At 38.2% G+C, this 26,885-nt stretch overlaps 1 protein-coding gene and 1 long non-coding RNA gene across 2 annotated transcripts in view; one reads left to right on the top strand and one right to left on the bottom strand.

Annotated features, from left to right (window-relative positions):
* The window catches only part of LOC134730990 (uncharacterized), a 43,137-nt gene continuing 16,252 nt past the window's right edge, over nucleotides 1-26,885 (bottom strand). The window contains exons 2-3 of the long non-coding RNA XR_010112987.1: nucleotides 14,111-14,216; nucleotides 1-6,547 (exon numbers count right to left, since the gene is read on the bottom strand). This is a non-coding gene — a long non-coding RNA (uncharacterized LOC134730990). The remainder of the gene's footprint in view (nucleotides 6,548-14,110; nucleotides 14,217-26,885) is intronic.
* Nucleotides 26,512-26,885, top strand: part of PIP4P2 (phosphatidylinositol-4,5-bisphosphate 4-phosphatase 2) — a 46,701-nt gene continuing 46,327 nt past the window's right edge. Inside the window, exon 1 of the mRNA XM_034966331.3 lies at nucleotides 26,512-26,878. Within this exon, the coding sequence (XP_034822222.1) occupies nucleotides 26,773-26,878 (106 nt within the window). The 5' untranslated portion in view covers nucleotides 26,512-26,772. The remainder of the gene's footprint in view (nucleotides 26,879-26,885) is intronic.

Genomic DNA, 26,885 nt, shown 5'->3' with positions numbered 1-26,885 from the left:
ACATTACAAAAAAAAAAAAACCCTAGAAAATAATAATTTTCAACCCTGAAAAATCACGTACTTGGAATTTTTTTAATGTTCTTAAATAATCTTTCGGTCAAAGAGGAAATTATAACAAATACTGATGATTTAGGAAATACAACAATGAAGATAATTATACTTTACATGCTATGGGATGGATGTAGAAAAGGCAAGAAACAAGAATTAAAACACTAAGTGAAGAATGGAATATGCATGGGAAGGACTCAGTAACTAAAGTTCTTCAATTTTGCTACCTTTCAAATGAGGAAGTAGTCTGCCTTCATAGTGGATTTATCCCCAATATGTTATGAGACCACAATTTACTTATTTCTCCCAATTGAGCTTTAATGTAGCATAATGAATTCTAAGCATCTGACAATTGATTCTCAAGGAAAGGAAAGCCCAAGTCTCCTTTTTTCTTTCCCCTCCCTGCACTGTTTTCCCTTCACAGACCTCCATATAACAATATTTTAATGTACAACACTTTTATTGAAAAGTATGGCCTTCAGAAAAACAGCATTGGCATTACCTGGAAACTTGTTAGAAATGCAGTATCTCAGGTCAATAGCAGCATAGTATTAGATTATAAAATCTTACACATTTACAAGACTTCTCAGCACAGTGCATTATATGTTGTGAATGCTCAATAAATGCTATCCAGAATATGTGTAGAAAAAAATATTTGGATGTTGCCAAAACATTAATAGTACTTATATCTGTGTGGCAGCTTTTTGGATAGTTATTTACTTCTTTATGTTTTTTAACATATTAAAAAGCTATTTTGCTTTTATAAATTAAACATTTCCGCAGAAATTTTGAAAAGTATATAGATGATGATAAATGTTACCTGTTGTATTAGTACATTCTCATGCTGCTATAAAGAAATACCCAAGACTGGGTAATTTATAAGGAAAAGAGGTTTAATTGACACAGTTCTGCATGGCTGGGAAGGCCTCAGGAAACTTAAAATTATGTCACAAGGTGACAGGAGAGAGAGTGCAAAGCAAAGAGGGGAAAAGCCCCTTATAAAACCATCAGATCTCATGAGAACTCACTCACTATCATGAGAACAGCATGGGGGAACTACCCCCATGGTCTAATCACCTCCCACGAGGTTCTTCCCCCAACACGTGGGCATTACAATTTGAATTACAATGAAGATGAGATTTGGGTGGGGAGAAAGAGCCAGACTGTTTCACCTATGATCCCACCATGTAGAGAGACCCTGAAAACAGTATATTTCCTTCTGGTCAATTAAATTACTATTCAAATTTAGAATAATACTATATATAAATTTCTGCTTCATTCACTTGCAGTTATAGACATTTTGCCAAGTCAATTATTTTTCAAAAACATTTTTAACCGCTGCATATTTTCCCATCACAAAATAGCTGTCACTTTTTAGCCCTTATCTTGCTTAACTTCTCAGCAATATTTGACACTATTTACTGCAATATTGGCATGATTGACTCTCCCTTCTGTCCACACTGCTACAAAAACCCAATGTGCGCTTCCTACCCAGCTGTCTTAGTTTCCTGTTTAACCTGCTTGATTTCTCTCCATAGCAGTCAACGCCATCTGAGATGGCCTTGTTAAATTGGGTGTTGCCTGTCTCCTCTCTTGGCTTCTATGATACACCCTCTTCCTTTTTATCTCCTTTGGTTCTGGATGCTCCTTATTGACTCTTCTATCTCTTCCTGAAATTTGCTGAGTTCCCTAGGGCTCTGGCCCAGGCTCATTTTCACTCTACATACTTTCTGCCAACTTCATCCCATTCTTCAATTACCACATCTATGTGCCGACTGGACCTTTCTCTCAAGTTCTAGTGTGTATTAAGATTCTCTGGATAAACAGAACTAAAGGAATATAATAGATATGTAAGAGGAGATTTATTATGGGAATTGGCTCACACAATTAAGTTGGTTCTCTGGGTTTTTGGTTTGTTTAGTCTTTTGTTCTTTTAAACTAAAATTTATGTGTTTCCAGGATTCTTTTTTGAAATCTTAGTACATGACACCACTCTACACCCCAGACAGCCCCGTATATTCTGGATTCATCTCTGATCCCATTTACTCCGAGTCCTAGAGCTTTAGCCATATTTATTTTTTTCTGTGTTTACAAAAATCAGATTTCCTCCTGTCACCAAAGTTTTCCCTAGGTGCTTCCTTGACTTGGGAAAAACATTCCTGAAATTTTGTAAAACTGACTTTTTGTTATTAAGATCAAAATTTATGTTTCACTTCATCAGAGATGCCTTATGTAGTAACAACCTACATAATGGTATCCACCACATTCATATCATCTATTGCAAGGAACTGTCAATCACTTTGCCTGCTCTATCACTGTCACTTATTACTGTCTGACAGAATCTCCTTTTGGCTTTCTAAAAACACTTTTACTGAGATATAATTAACATGTAATAAACTACAACCAATCAGCCAATAAGTGGCACTACTGACCTTTTACTTGCTCATGTTGGGAACCTTAATGTAATTCTTGACTACTTTTTTTCCCTTACCCTTTAATATCAACAAATAATTAAGTCTTAGTTTCTAAATATGTTTCAAATCAATCCACTCACCTTTAGTTCCACTAGCACCACTCTAAGTCCAAGCCCGAATCATTTCTCACCTGTATTATGAAAACGTGCTTCTCTCCAGTTTATTCTTTATAACACAATAAGAACTTTATAAAATTCAAGTCAACTTAGGAGTTTCAACTTAAGTGGGTTCTCAATAAAATGTATACTTCTTAATATGCTTCTCAAGGCCCATTCCAGTCTCATCGCACACCACACCTGATATAATCTATTTGAGCCTTTCTGGACTTCAGTGCCTTGAACTTCCATACTTTCTTTTCCTCGAGGAATGCAGTGCTTCTGGAAATAGAGCTTTCTTACCACTGGAAATATTTATCCACCATCACCCCTTGACCGCCCTGTCTAGAATTATTCACAGTTCTTAACCATTCGTTCTCTATTGAAAGCACCCTATTTATTCCCCCTTTTAATACTTTTACTTGCCTTCTATCTGTTTCATGAACTTGAATATAATGAAACATAGAATAACTAGGTCTGTCTCATTTGCCTTTGGGTCCTCATTACTTAGTATTATGCTTAGCCCATAGAAACCATTTAATAAACATTTTAATCAAGCATGAACTAGATGACTACTTAGGGATAATAAAGGCAGATAAAAGAACACTTAAAGTCACCTTCAGCCTTAAAATTATACAATTATGGAAGTATTGTCCTATAATTTATGCTCAATATTTTTCAACTGTAGCATCAAACCAGCTCATGGTAATTAGAAGACAAATCTTGTCTCTGTGATGATGTTTTACCCAATGGCAACCTCTGCACTAACTGGATATCAGTAAATGAAAGGAACTATTTTATAGAACTTTATCTTTTGGCCTTTCAATTTTCTAGCCTGTCTCTTAATTTATATTGTATTACACTTTCTTCAAATATTTTCAGTCGCAATATTTTAAAATCTCTGTTTTGTTTTCTATTTTCCCATTTCCAAATTCTTTTTGCTAAGTTATTTTTCTTCTTCTTTCATGATATATTTTTTTCTTTTACTTTTCTCTGAAAACTTACATGGCATCAGGAAAGAATCCTATGTGTGAAACTTAATGGCAAGTTGGTACTCAGTATCCACTGCAACTTTACAGAGTTGAAAGAAGTTTCAAAGATTGGAAAGATAAATAATACATTTTTCATATTCTCTTTTCTGTTATCTCAGGGCCACTACTGATTAGGACATTTATGGAGAACGTGGGTAGCACTGAAGCAGCATTCTAGTTTCCAGTGCCATCAACCTCATACGTATCTACCTGGTCTCTGATCGAAGCTACCGTAACGTGTTCTTGAGGTCAACATGTTTTGTGGAAGTCACTGTATTTGCCCCTTTATGTCAATTACCTATTATAAACCGAGAGAAATGGGAAAATTAAAAACCTGTTTTGAATTATTTATAATGCAGAACTATTTTTTCAAGTGAAATCTTATACAGAAGTCTGGTATATGAAACAGATAAAAATGAACCAATGAGATTGAAGGGAATGAGTAGCATGGAATCCTGCTCACTCTTCGGAGAATTTGAGGCAACTTTGTAGAGCCTTAGGAGTTCAGTTTGTATGTTACTGGGTAATTTAAAGCAGAAATTTTAATCTGACTGCACTTAAGAATCATCTGAAGTGTTTGTATTGTTTAGTCTTATTTTTAATACTGATGTCCTGGTCTCTCTCCCCTCAAAAAAACTCTGCTGCTGGGACCAAGCACATAGATGCTTTTTAAAAAGCTCCCGAAAATGACTCTAATATGCAGCCAGGATTGAAAATAACTACCCTACACAGCATTTTTCCTGATTCTGAGCACTCAGCTTTTCATTGATTTTCCCTAGGGCAAGTCCTTCATCTTATTCTGGGTCCTTGTGTTTTCTTTCTGAACCTACAATTTCTCCATAGGTCCCATGGTTTTCAAAATTTCTCATTTTCCATTTTCTGTCCTTTTATATTACCTACTTGAAAACCACAGTCATCTTTCAAAACAAAACACTGCCTGTTTCTTAGGTCTTTATTGTGGGCTTGTTATTCCTCAATACAAATTTACATAAAATAATAACAATTAAGACATGGGCCTTGGTGTCAGAATTATTTTATATCTTTCTTATTAACTCTGCAGCTTACCAGCTCTGGATAAGTTAAAGGACAGCTATAGTCTTACCACATAGAATCATTATAAGGAATTGGTGGAGTGATCCTTATAAAGTGTTTGCATGGTACCTAGCACAGAGAAAGTGCTTGAAGTTGTTAACTGTTATGGTTACAAAATATGTAAATAATTTTTATTGTCCAATTTTCTCTCTTCATATACACTAAATTGTTCTAATTCTTGAACCACAGTAACAACGTGTGAATGACTTATGCATTCAGTGTGTCCACTCAACTACTATTTATTAAGTACCTGTTATGGTCTATGAAAGGAACTGGCAAGACAGTCATTATTCCCCTTAAATATTCCCAAGTGTTAGTGGTCAAAGTTTCTCTCTGCTGAAAATGAAAAGTACCCAGTAGGATGGAGGAAACAGCCATCTTGAGGGCTAAATCTGGTCTAACATAATATTTGTTGACCTGTTACTACAGTGTTGCCACATATGCTTTGTTGGTTTTTTAATTTAGCCCCCAAACATTTTAAAAATCAGATCATTTCATGTTAAAAGAAATCTAGACTTCTAGTTCTCTTGAAAATGTGAGCTCTGACAAACATTGAAATTATAGAGTAGCAGGGGTAGTGTGCCCTTTATTTGGTGCATGTCTTCTGCAGGTTCCCAAGTTCTGCTGTTCTCTGTTGTTGCCTCATCACTGAGGCCAAATGTCAGTTGCTGCTTACATGCATTTGAACAGTTGTTATTTTTTATAGTGAAATTAAAGGTAAAATGTTTTGATATCCATGTTTCTACCAAAGGTAAGAAAACACAAGCCAAAAAGACACAGATTTCAAAAAAAATAAGAGAAAGCATAATTCTTTATGGAAGTGAAGAATAGTCTTTGTATCTAAGTATGCCAAAAAAAGCATGTATAAAAAAATACAATTTAAGATGCCATTATGAAAAAACTCCAAGTCAGTGTTTACTAACATGTTTTCAGTTTTAGGAAGGAGGCAGGTTGTCTTGCATCTCATTGGATCTCCTGTACTACCTATTTCTTGAAATACCATAAGTGCTAATATATACTTGCAATAAATAAACATGAGGAGTATTACAAATATAAGAGATAGCAGGAACTATTTTAATATTAAGAGATATCAAATATGCACGCTAGGATTAATAAATGAAATAATTATTTTCCTTCTTCTACAATATTTACTTAATCTGGAGGCAGAAATACATGTTGTCTCTCTTTCTGCTTCTCCATCAAAATCCCGACCAAGTAATCAGGATCTTTGAGAATCACAATAAGAATTACAGCCTCATGTTTGGATTTTTTAAATTTAAATTTTAAATTACTCCTTTCCACTGATATTTATTGAGAAACTGCTATGCTCCGGGTACTGCGATAAACACTGGGCAAATGTTGGAGAGCTAAAAAGGCATATTCCTCTTATAAAGACATTATTTACTTGTAACAAACAAGTAAATAAATGTATTAGTCAATATGTAAGTAAACAAAAAAATGGACAAGCACAAATTATATTAAGTACTATGTAGGAAACCAATAGAGTACTGTAACAGAATAATAAGGTATATGGGATGGGGGTGGGAATCTGTTCAGGGATGATCTACCTGAGAAGGTAACATGTAGGCAGAGATCTGAATCGTGAGGAGTCAGCCTTTCAGAGTAAGTGGAGTAGGCACTTCCAAGAGAAAAGCATATTCCTGGCTATTTGCCTATCAATGTCATCTTGAACAAGGGTTAGCAATCTCCTACCTGTACCACAGATGCTATGTGCCACCTCCATGCTACCTTTGCCACCAAGAGATTCAATGTGATGCATGATTTGAAGGTTCCTTATCCTGATACCCTGTGGAAAGTAAAATCAGTGACAAATAAAAGCAGATCATTATCTCAGATAGAGTCTGCTAAAGATGATACTTGCTTGTCAGTACATGAGTATCCACCCTAGTAAAAAACCACAGAAGAAGTGGGATTTATCTTCAATGTTCTCTCACTTCCCCTTCCAAGTCCCTCTCCTGCCTTCTGATGCTCTTTCCCACAAGTTGCAGGCAAATAAAGCATGTATATTACTCTCTTTTTATCCAGAGTTGCTCCTTGTCCTTATATGAAGTAGATTCCAGACCTCACAATTGTATATGCCTACCCTTCTACTCCAACGCCTCAAAAAAAGAGGAAGAATGAAAGAATGAACAAGAGAAAAAGAAGGAAGGAAGAGAGGGAGAGAGGAAAGGAGGGAAGGATGGTCCTGAAGATCACAGTTCGGTGCTGAAAAAAGCATTTCTATTAAACTTCAAGACAGAATGAATGACCATAGCTAATAATGTACCTTAAGCTTTTCTAGAATCTTTATATTAAAAAAGTTGATTGTTACTAAATGTATTTTAATCTCATAAAATTTTAGGAATTTAAATGAATTTCACAAAGGGTAAGAAAAATTATATATTATATTTATAAATTTGTCATTATGATTCTCCCATTGTGGAAAAAAAAAACAAAATCTCGGTACCCCAATTCACTAAGCCAAAAGGAAAAAAGTAAGCTGAACGCTGAGTCATGCAAGAAACTGCTCGCTTTTGTTCCTAAGCTAATAGCTACAGATAAAAGGTCAGATATCTCCATAGGTAGGTACTCTATGTTCACCTTATGTAAAGTGCCAATTTATTGAGCGTAAGAGGATTACCTAATTGACTATTCCCCAGCCTGCTCCTTTTCTCTTGCAACATATGGAGTCAGCAATGGGACCATATCCTCTCTCTTTCCCCTCCAGCCTGCTTTCCCCCTTTAAATACTGAAGCCCTCAAAATCATCTTTCTAAAAAGGTATGAACCATAGATTGTTCCTGTGGATTTGTGTTTCTTTCTTCCAGGCATATCCTTAAGCTTGGCAAAATAAAATTCTGAATTGATTGAGTCCTGTCTCGGATGCTTTTTGGTTTACACTATCAAGGTTTGGAAGGCTTAAGACATGTCATTAAGGTACTTTATTTCCTTCTAGCATTTTGATTATACTGAAATTCGGTAATTAGTCGTGCCTGTTTTGAGTAACATGGTGAGTAGAATTAAGAATGGAAAGCACTGGGAAAGGGAAAACAAAAACACATCAAAGATTTCCACCTTTACTTCCTTAGTTTTTTTAAAGAAAAATTAAATGTATTATCTAATCACAAGCTACAAATTAAAATATTTGATTTACTTTTTCAGCAAAAGTTATAAATTATCGAATAGAAATTGGGAAAAGATTATGTCATTTTTAACAGTGTTAAAATCTTAGTTATACTCATTTGACTAGTTAGTACAGCTCTTATTTACTTATTCTACAGACAGGTACACTCTTTTATCCTTGTATAGAAGTTACTTTAATTTTTTAGTATTTAAGTTATCCTTAAAATACAACATGAAGCTATTTTACCATATATAATTTACTTAAATATTCTTAAAATAACATTATTTTTAAATAAAATATGTATGTGAATTTAAGAATTCCTTTCTCTAACTCCAGTCCTCAAATGTGACCACTGTTAATAAATCCACTTAATATAAATATCACAATACAAACAGCAGCTGCGTGATCCTTACAAGCTGTGTTAGTTTCCTTGGCCTGCAGTAACAAAGTATCAAAATATGGGTGGCTTAAAACAATAGAAATGTATTATTTTATAATTCTGAAGGCTAAAGTTTGAAGTTAAGATGTCAAAGCCATGCTCCCTCTGAACACATCAGTTCTCTCAGATTTATTATTTCCTTTCCTTTGCTAAATTTAGGTTTTATTTGCTCCTTTGTTTCTAGTTTTTTAAAGTGGAAGCTAAGGCTGTTGACTTGAAATTTTTTTTCTTTCTAATACAGACAGTTTCATGGGATAATTTTTTATTTGAGGATTGCTTTAGAGCATTCCACAAATTTTGGTATGTTGTGGTTTTTTTTCCAATTCAAAGTACTAATTTCTCTTTTGATTTCTTCGTTGATACATGAGTCATTTAGCATGTGCCTTTTTTGGAAAACTTTATGTTTTGATTTATTTTAGGCTCACTTAGAAGTTGCCAAAAAAATAGAGTTCCTTTATACTCTTCAACCAGCTATGCTGCCATAAAAAAAAATAAAATAAAATTATGTCCTTTGCAACAACATGGATGCAGCTGAAAGCCATTATCCTGAGTGAATTAATATAGAAACAGAAAATTAAATACCCATGTTCTCACTTACAAATGTGAGCTTAACAATAGGTATGCTTGGACATAAAGATGGAAACAATTGACCCTTTTTGGGGACTCCAAAAAGCGGGGAAGAAGGGAGCAAGAGATAAGAGACTGTCTATTGAGTACTATGTTCACTATTTGAGTGATGGGTTCACTAGAAACCCAAACCTCAGCATTACACAATATACTCATCTAACAAACCTGCACATGTACCCCCTGAATTGAAAATAAAACACGTGTGCATGCGCGCGTGCGCACACACACACGCACACAGAGGAAACTGCCCCTGATGCAATACTATTAGCCATAGACTCTTTGGATTTCACCAGTTTTACAAGCATTCTTTTTGTGTGTTCTGTACAATTTAACTGCATGTATAGATTTGTGTAACCACCCCAAAATCAGGGCACAAAAATGTTCCATCACCTTGAAGAAACTCCCTTGTACTGCCTCTTTATGGTCATACCCTCATCAGAACTCCAACTTCTTCCAACCTTCTTATCATCCTTAAACTTACTTCCTCATCTATGCAGTTGTTCTGGCCCTTTTAAATGTTCTTTTATAGTTTGAATATTTTGTTAGGAGAGTCTTAGCTAGTACACTGTTTTATTATGTTAATTTTTGTGTAGTTTTTGCTTTGTGGATAATGAAAGGGATGTTTTTCTATTCTATTTTCTATCTTGTTACTGCTGGTTCACACAAATTACTGGTCTTTCTAGCTCCTTTTTTTCTTTCTTTTTGGTTGCTCTCTCTTCAATTCTTGTTTCTTTCTTTCTCAGTCTTATCTCCTTGTCAGAGGAAAAAAAATGTATTTTTCCTTTACTCATGATGAATAATTTTCTGACTTCTTTTTCCCCACCTTCTAATGTCAGTGCCCAGAAAGTATAGGGCAGGCTGTTACAGGGGTTAGTTAGCACTGTCCAAATGGTCAGGAAAAACTGTACTGTGTTCTAGATCAAATCTGTACCCAAGGGCACCTAATCTAGCTGTGGAGGTACAGTGGCAAGGTTATCAGCCCACCATTAGTGGGCTGATGAAAGTGATTCCCCAAACATCGATTTCTGACAGAAATTCTATATTCCTAAAAAATCTTTAAAAGATAGTTTTGACAAAAAAAAGATAGTTTTGACTAGAAAAACTGCATCAGAAAATTTACAAGTATTTGATCAGAGACCATAGCAAAGGAAAATGTGAAACATTACTATCAAGTTAAAAGGTTATTGTAAGGCAACAGTAACTAAAATTTTTATGTTTACTCTTGACAACTATTATAGTAGTGCATGAAATTATCAGAACAGTGACTATTTTCCTTTTCAAATTTTAAAACCAAAAGTAAAATTCTTTATTGTATAAAAATAGAGATTATAATGCAGACTACCAAAATACAACATATGTATAATTTACCCTAGAAAGGAAAAAAATATTAATTGTATTATATCTACTCCAATTTAATTATGAGGTTTTTTTTAAAGTTGTGTCTTCAGTGAAGATAAGAATCTCATTATGTTAATGGCTCATATGAAGGGATTGGAATAAATAATTCAAATAATAGGTAAAAACCTTTGGGAGAATAGAACAAAGACATGGAAGGCAGCTAAGATAAATGACCAGCTGCAAATAGCCTTGGTGGAAGGATAAGGAGGAAGAGGAATAGTGCAGAATTGAGGAAATGATAAAAGTGAACAGCCTAATTTTCAAATTCAGGAGCAGAGCATCCTAATAGAATTGAACAACATACATTTTTGCAGACTCTGACTAAAAACTAATTATTAAAGGATTATCATAGCTACCACCATCTGTGTATGGCTTCATACTTCTCAACATAAGCAATCTCTATATGAGAGGCAGACATGTTTTAAAAGAAAGGATTTGGGACCAGATGTTTTGGATTGGGTTTCCAATTTCAATACTTAAGGCTAGTAACATAATGAGTGTTTCAGTGTCTATCTCAGTATATACTAGTAGTGTCTGTTTCAAGGATTGCTTTGAGGATAAATTGGGATGATTCACAAAATGTAGTAAGCCCTCATTAAAATGTGTTAGCTAGTGTTAATATCAAAGATAACCCAATTTATTGTCAGAAACTTTTTCACTTGAGATATAAAGTATGAAAATCCTTGGCTTCCCCAATTGGCTCAGCTTTGCATCTCTCCCATTTTTGACCAGGGCTAACCTGTAAACCTGTGTAAAAAAATAAGTAAGACAAAATACATTTTTTAAAAAAACAAAACAAAACAAAACAAAAAACGTATCCACCAGGGCCATGGTCAGGATATCATCTGGCCTCTGCTTAGGAATTCTGAGCTTATCAACTTGTGTCCTCCAAGCCACAGCTTTCCCCCATATTTTCCCAGTCTACATGTGCCTGGGTGTCTGCCACACCCACCCCCAGCTCTGATTTCTGCTGCTAACTCTTGTGCTCTTCCTTGAATTTAAACCTACTTCACTAATACCCAAGAACCTGTGGAGCCCAAGCTAACCCTTTCTCCACAGGTTAGACCTGGGCCTCTAATTATTGGCTTCTAATTCTTCATCAGCTGGTTCAGTGCTCTTCTGATTTGAATTTCAGTTCTTCCTAGATAACCTTGCCACTGTACCTCCACAGCTAGATTAGGTGCCCTTGGGTACGGATTTGATCTGGAACACACTACAGTTTTTCCTGACCATTTGGACAGTGCTAACCAACCCCTGTAACAGCCTGCCCTATACTTAAATAAATTCTACGTATTCTGCTTACTTTTGATACCCCACCTTTCCCTTTCAAACCAATTATTATTTCCTAGGATACCTCTAGCAAAACCAGTCTCAATTGTGGTATAATTGGGTATAAACCTGTGGAGATGTTTCATGAGATAAGAAATTGAGGGTTGGATATATATGGCTCAATAGTATTATCTGTCCCACTTATTTATTACACAGGTTTACTCTGAAGTGAGAATCTATATACAAAGCATCTTTTGCATTATAAATTGTATGCACATACATACGACATTTCATTTCTGGCTCACCCTTCCTCTGCCTTTCTAGTCATGCCTTTGTTTCCCTGGTATGAATATCTAATTATATTGTTCTCCCTCACTTTCTTATTTCTCTTCTTTCTTATCTTCTACCCCCCATCCCCTATGTCCCTTACATTTTACTTTTGTCATCCAATAGGTTCCCATTTCTATATGAAAGGTCAGCTCTTCTCTGAGTCCAGCTTTTACACTAGCTCTCTTCCTCTCCCTGGTGCACATGATAGGACTGAACAATCAAGGCTTAAGACCTAGTAGGTGTACGCATGTTCTCACTCATAGGTGGGAATTGAACAATAAGAACACATGGACACATGTGTGCCGCCCACCCCGGCCTTCCAAGGTGCTGGGATTACTGGCGTGAGCCATTGCGCTTGGCTTAATCTTTTAAGTTTTTTGTCTTCGATGTTGTCTGGGCTGGTCTCAAACCTCTGGCCTCAAGTGGTCCTCCCACCTTGGCCTCCCACAGTACTGGGATTACAGGCATGAGCCCTCATGCCTGGCCTATATTTTACTTTCTTCTAAAATTTTAAAGCTTTATATTAACCAACTCATATTAATTAAGCAAAAAATTAAGAAGAGTTGAGATTTTTCTCTGAGAAAATATATGCACTGAATAGTTCATGACTAGACTAAATTTAAGAGTCATAGAAAAACCATGGAAGGGGCTTGCCTTTGTGTTATTGTGTCGATAAATCCTTCTGTGGTAAGTAGAATAAAGGCCTACCAAAGATGTCCACATTCTAAACCCCAGAACCTGTGAATATGCTACCTTACATAGTGTCTTAGTTCATTTGTGCTGCTATAACAAAATATTTGTGACCGTGTTATTTACAAACAAATTTATTTCTCACAGTTTTGGATGCTGTAAAGTCCAAGATCAAGGTGCCAGCCAAATCGGTGCCCAGTGAGGGTCATTCTCTGCTTGCAAGATAGCGCCCTGTTACAGCATCTTCTGAAGGGAATGGATGCTGTGTCCTTATGTGGCAGATGGAACCAAAGGGCAAAAAAGGGATGAACCCACTCTCTCTAACCCTTTTATAAGGGCCCTAATCCCATTCATGAGGACTCTGCCCCCATGACTGAGTCACCTCTGAAATACCATCACATTGGTGATTAAGTTTTAGCATATGAATTTTGGGGGACACATTCAAACCATAGCATGTGGCAAAAGGGACTTTGCAGATGAGATTAAGTTAAAGATACTGAGATGAAAAGGTTTTCTTGGATTATCCATGTAAATAATCACAAGGGTCCTTATAAGTGAAATGAGAAAGCAAGAGAGTCAGAGTCAGAGATTTGAAGATGCTTCATTGTTGGCTTTGAAGATGGAGGAGGGAGTCAGCCAGGAGGTAAGGAATGCTAATGGTCTCTTGAGGCCAGAAAAAGTAAGAAAATGGATTTCCCACTAGATATCCCACAAAGGAATGCAGAATTCCTGACTGCTTGATTTTAACCCAGTGACCAAGGTTAACCATTTTGGACTTCTGACCTTCAGAATTATAAGACAAATTTGCATTGTTTTAAGACACTAAGTTTGTGGGTAAGTCGTTATGGCAGCAATCGGCAACTACTACATCTTCCTAATGGATATATATATATATATATATATATATATATATATAATTGGTAAATTAAAATCCCCACCCATTATGCAGGCCACTGTTAGAGACAGCTGAGTAGGATCAGTTTAGCTAGTATGACTAGTTAGTGTTGACTAATGTGGCTAGGGTGATCGGTGAGATCAGTGAGAATATGTGACAAGTGAGGCTGGTAACAAGCTGTCCAGGCAAACAAGGCGGTATCCCTCAGAAAGACTGAGTGACATGAGGCATATCAAATGTCAGATGAACAAAGAGGGAGAGCAGCCTTCAGCGTGAATGTTCAATAGGTGTGAGAGGAACCAAGTGGGAAACAACACTCTACCCACACTTTCACTAAAGGTGAAAGAACAATGAGTGGAATGGCACACATCTGAATGCCATTTAATTTAAGAGTATCATGTACTCTGGGCTTAACATGAAGCAAGAAAGAATGAGGACAGGAATTCTATCAGAAAAGAAGACAGTTTGACATTTCATGGGCTGTAAATCACAGAGAATCTAAAGAAAGATTATATACAGAGACACCACATAGACAGTAAGAATGTTTTAAACACAGCAAACATTGAAAGAGAAACTACAAACTAGGAAAAAATATTCACCTTATTTATTACAGGTTTATAACTTTCAAAAGTTGTCTGAGACTGCAGGTGTTGGGCACTTCATACAGGCTGTTGCAGCAGGGAGAATATCCAAAGAGAGTATTTTCTGGAAAACAGGAAACAAAGAGGCTTTCTATGACAAATTAACAATGTTGCCAGTTTGTCTGCTTTGGTCAGAAGGTATTGCAATCCTTTAGACAAGAGGTATCTGTGAGAGAGAACATGAGAGTGAGAGCGAGAGTGATTTGACCTGTTTGACTCCATTACCTTCTGTTCTTGGAACTGTTCGCTTAAAGAAGGAAGTAAAAGGAGTGGGTCAGTCTCTCAGTACCAGGAAACATAGATCAGTGTCCAGTCAAAGAAGAAAGTTTTACATTTCTCCATAGAGCAAAAGGTCCACATATTTAATTTATGAAGGTAAAGAAATTCTTACAATTCTTTCTATATATTTCTTTAATAGTTAGGAAATACACCTGCTGCTGTAATTGATAAACCCTGAAATCTCAGTGACTTAACACAATAAAGTATATTTCTTACAACACTTCAAAACCGGTGTTCTTAGTGGGCAACTCTCCTATAAGTAGTGATTTAGTTTGCCAAGATCCTCCCTTCTTGTGCCATTTTCACCATGTGACTCCTGTGGGCTCCTTTGGGGTTCTTTCTTTCCACTTAGCTTTGAGTAGAAAAGAGTGTGGAGGATCATACAAGGAAGGTTTTCGTGGCCTACATGGTCTACAAGTAGTCTACATCACTTCCACTGACGTTCCACTACCCAGAATTTGGACGTATGACTACCCCTAAGTGCAAGAATGGCTGAGAAATGTAGTTTATCTGGGTTTCCAGGAGGAAAAGAGAATGGATTTTATAAATAAGTAAAATTTTAAATAAGAATTATAATTAAAAATATTAAATGATAAATAGACGAACTCCCTAGTGGAAAAAAAATGGCCAATACCATTGACCAATAAAAATATTAAATATTCAGAATCATTAAGGATAAAACTAAGATACAAAAACATATTTCCCTATTAAACTGTCAATATTAAAAATAATGATAATACCATGTTATTTTCCTATGCTGCTGAGAAATAGTCTCAGACGCTGTTTCAAAAAAAACGTGTAAAAATGTTTTTTCAGGTTTCAGAGGACAATTTGACAGTATATATCTGAAAGACTTTTAAATGGGTATAGTCTTTGATCTGGGCTTCCAATTCAAAAAAATTATCAAGAATAAATAATCAGAAAAGTATTCAAAGATTTCTGTCTTTCATATTCTACATCACATCGATGAGTAAATCATGTTAGATCTAGCTTCATAATATGTCCACAATCTGATCCCTCTTTCAACCTCCACTCCTTTGTTACCTATAATCCGATTTTCACATAGTAGTCATTGTAATCCTTTTAAAACTTACGTCAAATAAGGTCACTCTTCAAAAGCCTTTAAGAGCTCTATAGTTTTCTCATCTCAGAGGAAAAGCCCAACTGGCCCCATGTGATCTACCCCATCGCAGTCCATGACAAACTTCTCTGGTCTAATATCTACTTTCTACCCCTTCTCTCCTTGCTCCCTTTCATCGGGCTACACAGACTTCATTGCTGTTCCTACACAAACCAAGCATGCTTCCTCTTCAGGGCTTTGCTGTTGACCGTCCACATTTCTGCTTCACTGTCTATGAAGCTGATCCTATTCCCTCCATGTAAAAAGCAATGTGCTCCCTCCACCCACCTTTCCTATTTCCTTCAGTAATATTTATCTCCATCTGATATACATCCTTGGTAAATTGAATTTTGCTTATCTTCCTGTGTTGTGATGTCAGGAATTTTGTATCCCTTAAAATAGTGCCGGGCACCTAGAAGGTGCTCAGTAAACATTTGCCAAATGAATGAATAGTAAAATATTATAAAAATTCTGAAACATTGAAAAATGGGAGACTGGTTAAATAAACTGGGATGGTTGACTTAAAGGCCATACAGTCAGACAAGATGGAATCAAAAGCATAAAATAAATGAGAATGTGATTCTGTATCTCACTGGAGGAAGTGCTGGCAATACCAATTTCCAAATAGATAATAGTTACGTTTCTTACCCAATTGGTTTCTGAAACCATCGGAAAGGGAAGTTTCTCATCCTAAAGTTACTTTTACATGTATCAACTAATTCTATGGTCTCAAATAGATTTCTCTGTGAAGTAAGTGTGTGTGTGTGTGTGTGTGTGTGCGCGCGCGCGCGCGCGCGTGCACGTGTGTGTGTCCAAGGGCTAAATGGATTTTTTTAAAGTAATCTTATTATTTGCAGATTACATTGGTCATTGGTCAGCTAGGGCTGCTACAAAATAATACCACAGACTGCATAGTTTAAAGATCAGAAATTAATTTTCCCACAGTTCTGGAGGCTCCAAGCCCAAGATCTATGTCCAGCAGGGTTTGGTTTTTGGTGAGAGTTTTCTTCCCAAGTTGCTGGTGGCCTTTCCATGATGCATGCTTGTGCAGACAGCGAGCGAGTGAACAAGCTTTTTGTGTCTCTTCTTCTAAGAACATTCATTCTACCAGATTAGGGCCCTATTCTTATAACCTCATTAACCTTAATTACCTCCTAAATGTCCTGTCTCCAAATATAGTCACATTGCAGATTAGGCTTTAACGTGTGGATGGCAAGGGGAGGGGCACACAATTCAGTCTCAGGTATATTTACCCTGTTTATTAAAAAAGCAAACAGTCACTAAACCTATTTTGCATCACCTCAACTAATATTGCTTTTTCCTAGGCTTTCTTTTTAAGATTTATCCAAAGATCCTGAGAATATACTGAGTTAAACTAATAACCTTTTGGAATACTATTCTAGTTGAGACCATTAATTTGGAAACACTAGCAAAGCGATTAAGTGATAAGAATAATACATCAAAACCAAATTTCGTTAGTAGGAAAAATACACTGTTCAAAGGTTAAATAAATGTTTTAATGAAGAAAAAGAACTCACTTTTTAAAAACTGTTTTGTCGGGCGCGGTGGCTCACGCCTGTAATCCCAGCACTTTGGGAGGCCGAGGCAGGCAGATCACGAAGTCAGGAGATCGAGACCACCCTGGCTAACATGGTGAAACCCCTTCTCTACTAAAAATAAAAAAAATTAGCCGGGCGTGGTGGCATGAGTCTGTAGTCCCAGCTACTCAGGAGTTAAGGAAGAGTTTTTTGTTTTTTCTTTTGAGACGGAGTCTCGCTTTGTAGCCCAGGCTGGAGTGCAGTGGCATGATGTTGGCTCACTGCAAGCTCCGCTTCCCAGGTTCACTCCATTCTCCTGCCTCAGCCTCCCAAGTAGCTGGGACTACAGGCGCCTGCCAGCACGCCCGGCTAATTTTTTGTATTTTTAGTGGAGACGGGGGTTTCACCGTGTTAGCCAGGATGGTCTCGATCTCTTGACCTTGTGATCCACCCGCCTCAGCCTCCCAAAGTGCTGGGATTACAGGCGTGAGCCACCGCGCCCAGCCCTGGAGGCAGAGTTTGCAGTGAGCCGAGATCTCGCCATTGCACTCCAGTCTGGGTGACAGAGCGAAACTCTGTCTCAAACAAAACAAAACAAAACAAAAAACTATTTTAACCCTAAGACACACACATACACACACACACACACATTTTTCAGAGAAACTTGTTTGAGACAGTAAAATGTACCTGACAGTGCTCCTTCAAGGCAGCAATGATAATGCTTAATTACACACCAAGCTAGCTGTGTAGGGTCTGGAAACATCAAAAAGTATTTTTGACCAAAATAATTTGTTACAATGGTGATAAGTGGTCACATTTTCAATGTATGTTGGTAATCTTCCCAACTTCTTCTTACACTTGTGTTTATCTCCATGGTAGGAAGGAATGGTTTGTCTCAATATTGTCCCAACTTGTAACCCCAGCATTTAGCACCAAATACTTATGTTAGTTAAAAATGTTTAAATCAAGGGGAACATGAATTTAAGGTAACAGTCATCTCTCTCTCTCTCTTTTTCCCTCTCTCTGCAGGTTATTAAATAAGCCGAACTTGTAGAAGTATAAATCAGAAATGTTTATAGTTTTCTCCAAATACTGCCACTAACAAGGCCATTTTAAATTCCCCTTACCTCCTGTAGCAGATATCTTATCACATTATCACATCTTGGGAAAATTCTATAATTTCCCAGTCCATTTCAGTGATTAAAAACCCACTTTGTTGGCCAGGTGAAGTGGCTCACACCTGTAATCCCAGCACTTTGGGAGGCTAAGGCAGGTGGATTGCTTAGGAGTTCCAGACCAGCCTGGGCAACGTGGTGAGACCCCCATCTTTACTAAAAATACAAAAATAGTTAGCCAGGTGTGGTGTCACACAGGCTGTAGTCCCAGCTATTCAGGAGCTGAGGTGAGCAGATCACTTGAACCCAGGGGTAGGGTGGGGGAGGTTGCAGTGAGCTGAGATCATGCCACTGCACTGCAACCTGTATGACAGAGTGAGACCCTGCTGAAAACAAAAGCAAACCAAAACAAACAATTTGTCTAAAAATCAAATTTCCTATGCAAATTGAAGATTTTCTCTTTGTGGCTAACTTCTAGCACTGTGGCTTGAGGGACCTAACACAGGGAAGGAGGATATGATTTTCTTTTTATTTCTTTCCTATTACCTACATTGGGGACAATATATTTTGCCTCTGGTTCTCAGCTTCTTCTTCCCTCTTGGATATTCTAGCTTCTCCAGTGAGCGGACACAAGGATGAATCAGAAAGATTCATTGGGCCATTAGTGAAGTCTTCTTTCCTGTGTTTGACATTAATTGCTGGGCCAATAATGACTGTCCATTGGCAATGCCCTCTCAATGGCAGGCACTCAAATACTGGATTTATAGAGGAGACACAAAGGTGAGTTATTTCAAAGCCTTCCCAATCCACAGCGTCCTGCTTCACCTCATCTAACCCTCCAAGGCCCTTGCATTTACTGGTATACTCCATGGGCTCTTGTCGCTGGTTATTTCACCCAAGAGTTAGCTTTTTTGTTGGTGTCAGCATGATGGCATAAGTGCAGCTATTTTTTGTGGTGCTCACTTTGCCTACTGGAAACTTGTATGCTCTCATCAAAGCAGAAGTGATAGCTGAGCTGAACCACCGGCCTCTGTGTGCCCTGCCATCATTCTCGAGTTGTTGTTTTTTTTTCCTATTCACATAGACTTTCAGAAGATTGACTAGCCTATGTCCTAACCTAATGTATAACTAGAAAATTAGGTGCTGATTTTCCTTTTTTTCAGACACCCCCAGACTTTGCCAGTGACTCCCTTAGAGTCTGTCTCACTTGGCTTTTTGGGGAGGGGCAGGAGCAAGCCATAGCAGTGCCTCCCAAGCCAAAAGTCATGACTCCAGTAATTCCCGTTTACCTCCTTCCTATTCTCCTGTTTATATGGACTGAGGTAATTGTGGTTATTGAGGGGCTAGTTCTGCTGATTTAGTATATGGGGTTCCATCCTCAATTTTGGATCCTAGCTATGTTTTGTATAACAGGGAAAGTTTCATACAACTTCAAGTTACATGTCCTCTATTGAACTTTGCATTTCACTCTTTTGCATTCCATTCTTTTCTTTTTTGGAATTGTTTGCAGAGCTTTTATTTTATTTTACTCTTATTAGCATCTTGTGAGATGCAGGACAGCTACTTCAAATTTGCTGATGAAACTGAGACAATAAGAGGCAACCTAGGACTAATTACTTGAAAAAAAAAAACCTTTACTGAGCACCACATATGTGTGTGGTGCTGTGCTAGATGCTACAAAGAAACAAGTAGTCTCTGCTCATGTATATGTGTCAAATAGAATAAAGCTATTTTAAAATGATGTTATCATGGTAAAAAAAAAAAAGTCATGCAACTATAGTAGGGGAGAACATAATTTCAACTCTGGCATTTGAATGGGTATTTAAAGGATTGGCAAGAACACAAACGGTTGGAACTCAGGACGACAAAGTCCGTAGGTTTGACCTCTTAAGTTTTCTTGCAACATCAACACTAACAGAACTCCCATGATGCCTCTTACTGAAGAACTGCTCACCTGGGAGGAAACCATGTGGTCTTGCCTTTTCCTCGAAGTGTTTGGAAATAATACAGGGAAACAGGATCTCTTCTAGTTCTATTCCACACCTATACCTTAACTTTCACTAGGCTTCTCTACTGCTGCTCTGGGCTGTTGACTGGCTCTAGCCCTTTGTCTTCCTCCCTGGACTCTTCTGTGACTACAGTTAAGCCTTCAACCTTCCTCTATTATTCCTGCAAAATGTTGTGCCCTTTTAAATTCCTGAATATGGCCTTATTCTCTCAGGATTATTACTCTGTCTGCTGGAAAATATACTTCTCATATTGACTGTAGAATTTCATATTAAACTTCCTTCCAAAAGCATAGTGTTCCGTACAGACCTCTCCTCTGTCATTCTCTATGTTTTTCTTAAATGACATGTTTGTAGCTGGACTAGATCACTGTATAAGGCCCCCAAGGAATCACACCTTTCTGCATCCGTGCCCTTTTGCATGTGACATAGCCAGTGACATAGCCACATCTTCCATCAAGAGACTGAGTTTATCCCCGACTGCTTCAATATACTCTGTCCATGTCACTTTCTCTGACCAATAGAATGTGGCAGATGCAGCCATGTGCGTTCCAAAACCTTGGACTTATGAAGCCTTGCAGCAACTGCCTTTGGCCTCCAAGGACCCTACCCCAAGACTGTCATGCAATGAAGAAACTCACAATGAAACTGCATTTGGAAAGAGAGGTTCAGCCAACCAGATTTCTTGGCTGAGATCAGTCCCCAGCTGATCCACCAGCTGAATGCATTGGCCTAAGTGGGTGCAGGTGAGACTTGGCAGAAAACTACCTGATTAACCCTAATGATTATTAAAAAAAAAACAGTACATTGACAATTGATCCACTAAGTTTTAGGATGGTGGATTCTTATAAAGCAATAGATAAATAAAACAGAACATTGTACTAAAAATAGAAAGCAACAGATAAATCCACTAGAAGTTGGCACTGAAAGTACAAAGCAATAGATAAATGTAGCAAATTGATATTGCTGTAACAAAACCCCAAGTATATGGCATTGTCTTAAGAGCCAGGCACAGAACAATACTAAGGAGGAGTATGTGAAACTAGAAGAGTAGGGAGGAAATTGCTATTGGAGACTAGAAAAACAGAGGTGCACCAATTAACTGTTGCCTGTAGTAACTTAGAAAATAGAAAATGTTCCTAATGAACTTGTTGATTTCACTAAAGTAATTTCCATGTAGAAAATTAAAAGCGACAACTAGCTTCTTTTAGCTGTGTTAAATAAGGTATTTTAAGAGAAAGTTTTCATTTTCTGTTGATGCCATAAAAATTACCACAAATTTTGCAGCTTAATACAAATTTTATATTTTATAGTTCTGCAAGTCAGAAGTTTATCATGGCTCTTATAGCACTAAAATCGAGGTGTCAGCGGGGCTATGTCCCTTTCTAGAAGTTCTAGGGGAAGATCTATTTCTTTGCTCTTTTGGGTTGTTTGCAGAATCCATTTCTTTGTGGTCTAGGACTAACATTTGTATGTCCTTGCTGCTGTTAGCTGAAAGTCTTTCCCACCTTCTTGAGCACACCCATACTCCTTGATCTCTTCCTCCATCCTCAGGCCAGCAATGGTAGGCTGAGTCATTTTCTCACTTTAAATCTCTCCTGTGAATACCTCTGACTACAGCTGAGAAAGGTTCTCAGCTTTTAAAGACTCATAATTAGGTTTGGCTCACAAGGATCATCCAGGATAATCTTCCCATCTGAAGGTCTGCACCCTGTAATCATATCTGCAACATCCGTTTTGCTAAGTAAGGTAAAATATTCACTGGTTCTGGGAATAAGAGCATGGACATCTTTGGGGAGGCATTATTTTGCCAACCACAGAAATGAACTAAAGTAGGAACTTTCAGTTTGCAATTGAATTTAGAGGAAATATAGGGGGCTTAAGACAGTCTTTCATCCAGCAACAGATTCTTGATGTAAGAAATGGCCTCAGAATAAAGTTCAAATCAGGGATATGGCTGTAAAACCCTCCCTGAAGACCTCTGAAAGACTCAAGTAGTGACTTGGAGACTTCCTTAAATAGACAAGGGAGCATCTAAGAATTTGAAGGGCCTCAAATGTGACCCAAACATAGAGAAATACCTGTCTCAAAAAAAATATTATGTTTGTGGCTTTGTGGGCATGAGGTAAACCCCATTCAGATTCATTGGAAAGGCCTACACATTTCTAAGGAAGTTGTATCAATTTGGATTAAAAGGGACAGAGGCAGTTCAAAATGAAAAGAGGCCTCCGGGTTCCCAACTTTCTTTGCGGGGAGGCAGGCTGAGAAAGGTATGCAGCTGCAAACAGGAGCCATTTCTTATGAAAAAGACCAGACTTAGTGGGAAGGGCCAAGAGCCAAATATAGGAACAGATGAGGAAAAGGAGTAGCAACAGAGGCAGACTGTGCCCTAATAAGGAAGCATTCCATGCCTCTGGGGTCAAAAGAGCTGGTGACATGGGCCCAAGTGGATTTCAGAATTCTGTGGTCCCGTGTGTTCTATGTACCTTCTATTCAGAATGCCCCCTCCCCCTTCTTCTGTCAGTTGTTATCCTGTTCTTGTTCCACTGTTAAATGTTGGGGGTTGAGACGGCTGGGAGAGAAGAAGGGCACATGCTTCGTCCTTTTAGTTCACAGGTCTCTGGATCAACAGATGCTGTACGCAAGGAGCTGGACCTGTGGAATTATCCTCCAGGAATTTTGACTGCACCTGGATTGGATTTAGGTGAAAGATACATAAAGTTGACTTTAGTGATTAAACTAGACTTTGGGGTGTTGGGAGTGGATAAGTGTAGTTTGCCTGTGAGGGGGATGTGAACCACAGTGACCAGTGGGCAGACTATGGTAGATTGTTATATAATAGCATCCAGTGGATCATGCCTTGTTGTGTTCCACACCCCTTTGCATTGTGACATTGCTACTCTTCACTTGAAGTGATGGAATCTGTTCCTCCACCAGCCTTGTGACTTCCTTTGATCATGACGAGGCCTCTAGGTGCTTGTTTTTTTCCAAGCAGGAGGTAGGCTGAGAAAGCCATTGATGGTGGGAGAATGTGATAAGAAGCGATGTTTGAGAACCAGAGCCTAGATCTTAGGGGTCTCTTACCTTCCACCATCATCCTCTTAGAATAGTGTTCTGAGAATACGAGGTATATGAGGAAGTCTGGAATAAAGACTACATGAAGAGAATTGCCCAGTAAGCCCAAATTTCCCAGCTGAGCCTAGCCCCCAGCAAACCTGCCAGCTGAATGCTGCTGCCTGAATGTTCAGGCAAGTCTGACAGAATTGCCACCCAATCAACTACAGAATCATAGAAAATAACAACTCATGTTGTTTTAAGCCACTGAGTATTGGTATGGTTTGTTAGCAGTAGATCACTGAAACAACAGCTTAAGTACATTAGATCTCACATATTATCTGTTTATAGAGTGTTTTTATTCCAATAGACACATTAGCTCATCTCATGAATAGAGATGGCAAAGTATCATAATCATAATCATAAAAATACCTTGGATTGATGAGTATTATTTAACAACTATTGAGAAACCATAAACCATAGTATGATCTTTAACCTAGAATGAAGTAGTACTCATCTCATAAAAGCCTTTTGCTTTTTGTGGAAGCTGAGATTGCTGCAAATATAATCTCAGTATACCTACTACCTTTTGTAGTGTAAGAAGAGTAACTGTCATGAGCCTCAAATGAGTTCTGCAGTAGAGAAACCATATAATGAAGTAAAGAAAAAAACAAACAACAACAAAAAAACCTTTATACTGATCATTACATGGGCAAAAAAGAAGACAGTTGTAGAGGTATGATGGAATAAAAAAATTGATCAGTCAGATGGCAAAACTGTCATCTTCATCAAAATGCCAAGAAATGTTCTTAATCTTTTTGTGCCAAACATTTTGTTTTAGTAAGATTCTGGGACTGTGTATATTTGTTCATTCACTCAATTGTTTATTTGACAAATATTGAGTGTTTACTAATGTGCCAAGCATTGTGCTAGATACTGGAGATCTAGTTATAAATAAGATAGATAGGTTTCTGACCTCAGAAATTTGGTTGGGGCTGGAGTTGTCACAATGGAGTGTGACAGGTAACACGACAGAATACTATAGTAGTAAGATTTTGTTGATTTTTCTTATAATTTTCTTTAACTCAATAGTCTCCAGGCTGCAGTTATAAAAACACTGCTGTTCATTTTTGTAAATTACAGGTACTTTTGTAGGAAGTGCTACATCTTGATTCTGTACTTTCCAGGTTCCTGGAGACCTAGAAATGCCCTTATATCATATAGGGATCCTTATATTGTATTGTATCCTGATGCTACTGATCCACAAAAGATGCTGCGCTAGTGCAAACATCATTATTTGATTTCCCCTTAGGATTTCCAGCTGATGCCTAAGTGGATTTTTCTGGAAGAAAGAATGTATCTTTAGAAAGCAGAGTGAGGATCCTTCCTAATGTAATTTGAAACATAGTTTCATATGTCTAACTTCTGCTTTGCCTCATGCTCACTGAAATCTACAGCTAGCCTCATTTTCCACTTGTTTTTGACTCTCTCAGGCATCTTGAGGATTGAGATCATGTCGTAGTTATCTTTTAGACTTAGTAAATGAATAATAAATGTTTCTTTTGAGTGACTCAAAAATTATTGCAGAAAAATTATCATCCTAGATCATTACTATTTTTCTATTGCATTTTTATTTAGACATGTTCAAAACTTTAATTTTTTTTTTTTTTTGAGACGGAGTTTCACTCTTGTTGCCCAGGCTGGAGTGCAACGGCAGGATCTCAGCTCACCTCTACCTCCGCCTCCCGGATTCAAGTGATTCTCCTGCCTCGGCCTCCCGAGTAGCTGGGATTACAGGCATGCGCCAGCACGCCTCGCTAATTTTGTATTTTTAGTAGAGATGGGGTTTCTCCATGTTGGTTAGGCTGATCTCGAACTCCTGACCTCAGGTGATCTGCCTGCCTTGGACTCCCAAAGTGCTGGGATTACAGGCGTGAGCCACCACGCCTGGCCTCAAAACTTTAATTTGTTTTCATATTCATGTAAAATACTTTTGGATAATATGACAAACCACCAAAGAAAAAATAAAAGAAAAACATATAAAACATGGCAAGAACTGTGTTTTTAAAGAAAAAAGTTATTCAGTGATTCTTGTCAAAGCATGCTAAGGAAGACTGTATTTAGGGCTATAGTGATAGGTATAGGGACCATGGCAGCAGGGTCTTGCCATGTTGAAGAAGAGATTAGGCTCAATTCTGAATACAGCATGGACAAGTGGGAATTTATAGCCTAGGAGCATGCAGGACAGGGGCAGTAGATGGAAAATTACCAAGGAAATATCAGGGATAAGGGGGATTCTGACTAAACCAAGCAAACGGGATTCTTGCTGAAGACAGAACAGGAGTTCAGGCCTCACATGGGGGATGCTGGAGGATGAGGAACCTGATCAAATATCAATATTGAGAATGGGGCTTCTTGCTAAATTAAGTTAGTAGGGTTCTTTGCTAAAACTGGATTTTATAAGGAAGTGCAGATGGGCCCAGCATAAGATTCAGAAACCTTACTTGGTTGACCCAGCAAAGAATCTTTGTCAGTGCTTAGGGTTTTTTGTGTTTTAACTCTGTTTTACAAGTAAACGATTATTTTAAAACTTTTGCCTCAAGAAACTTGTTTTTCGTTGTTTGACGTTATTCATAAACCTACTTACTGTATATGTGTCAGGGACAATAGGCTACAAAACCAAAACTAAGATGACAACCTATTTTGTAAAATGAAACTTGTAAAAGGCAACACACTGCATAGTTCCAAAAAGGTACTGTTACCAGAGTTCCAAACCGGTCAGGCCAACATTCCTGTTGTTAAAAAAAATCAATCAGGAAAAGTAGGGAATGCTGACACTTCCGCAAAGATCTACTTTCTCTTAGATAACAGATGTTGAAAACTGATTTCCCACAAAAAAACCCTAGAGGAATTGATAACCCTAGGAAGATGTTTTCTTTATATAACTGCTGCAAAGTTTGACAGCAAAGAGTCAGTCCCTCCTCCTCCTTAGGGGAGATAAACTTGATAATCTGCTTTTGCTCCAGTTTTCTTGTAATCAAGTCACAGGCCTTTCCTCTTCGCTAGCCCCTTTCAGGCTGCTTTTTATCCGTCTTTCCTAGAGCAAAGGACTTGTCCCTCTCTATCCCATTTACTCTCGACCCCCTTTCAGTTACTTGGCATCTTCCTTTCCTCGCATTTCCCAGTTGGTCCTAATTTGTTCCCCTTTTCTCTGGCTGGCTAGGCTCCCGCTCCTCCACTCCTGCTCCTCCCACTCTGCGGGTTCTTTCTTTCTCCCTCCCCTCCCCTCCCCCAGCCATGCCTCCCAGCGCGCTTCCCTTCCCCCGCCTCCCGGTCCTGCACCCTCCCCTCCCCTCCCCCTGCTTCCTGCCTTGTGACACATCCCGGGCCCTCCCGGAGGCGGCAGCAGCAGCGGCTGCAGCGGCAGCAGCGGCAGCAGCAGTAGCCACCACTCCGCCGAGGCCGCAACCCCGGCTCGGCCTCCCCAGGCCCCGCCGCTGCCGCAGTCATGGCTGCTGATGGGGTGGACGAACGCTCGCCTCTGCTGTCAGCATCCCACTCCGGAAATGTCACTCCCACCGCCCCACCGTACTTGCAAGAAAGCAGCCCCAGAGGTAAGCC

This window comes from Pan paniscus, chromosome 7 (assembly GCF_029289425.2).
Source record: "Pan paniscus chromosome 7, NHGRI_mPanPan1-v2.0_pri, whole genome shotgun sequence".
Taxonomy (NCBI): Eukaryota; Metazoa; Chordata; class Mammalia; order Primates; family Hominidae; genus Pan; species Pan paniscus.
This window is presented reverse-complemented; position numbering and strand designations above follow the sequence as displayed.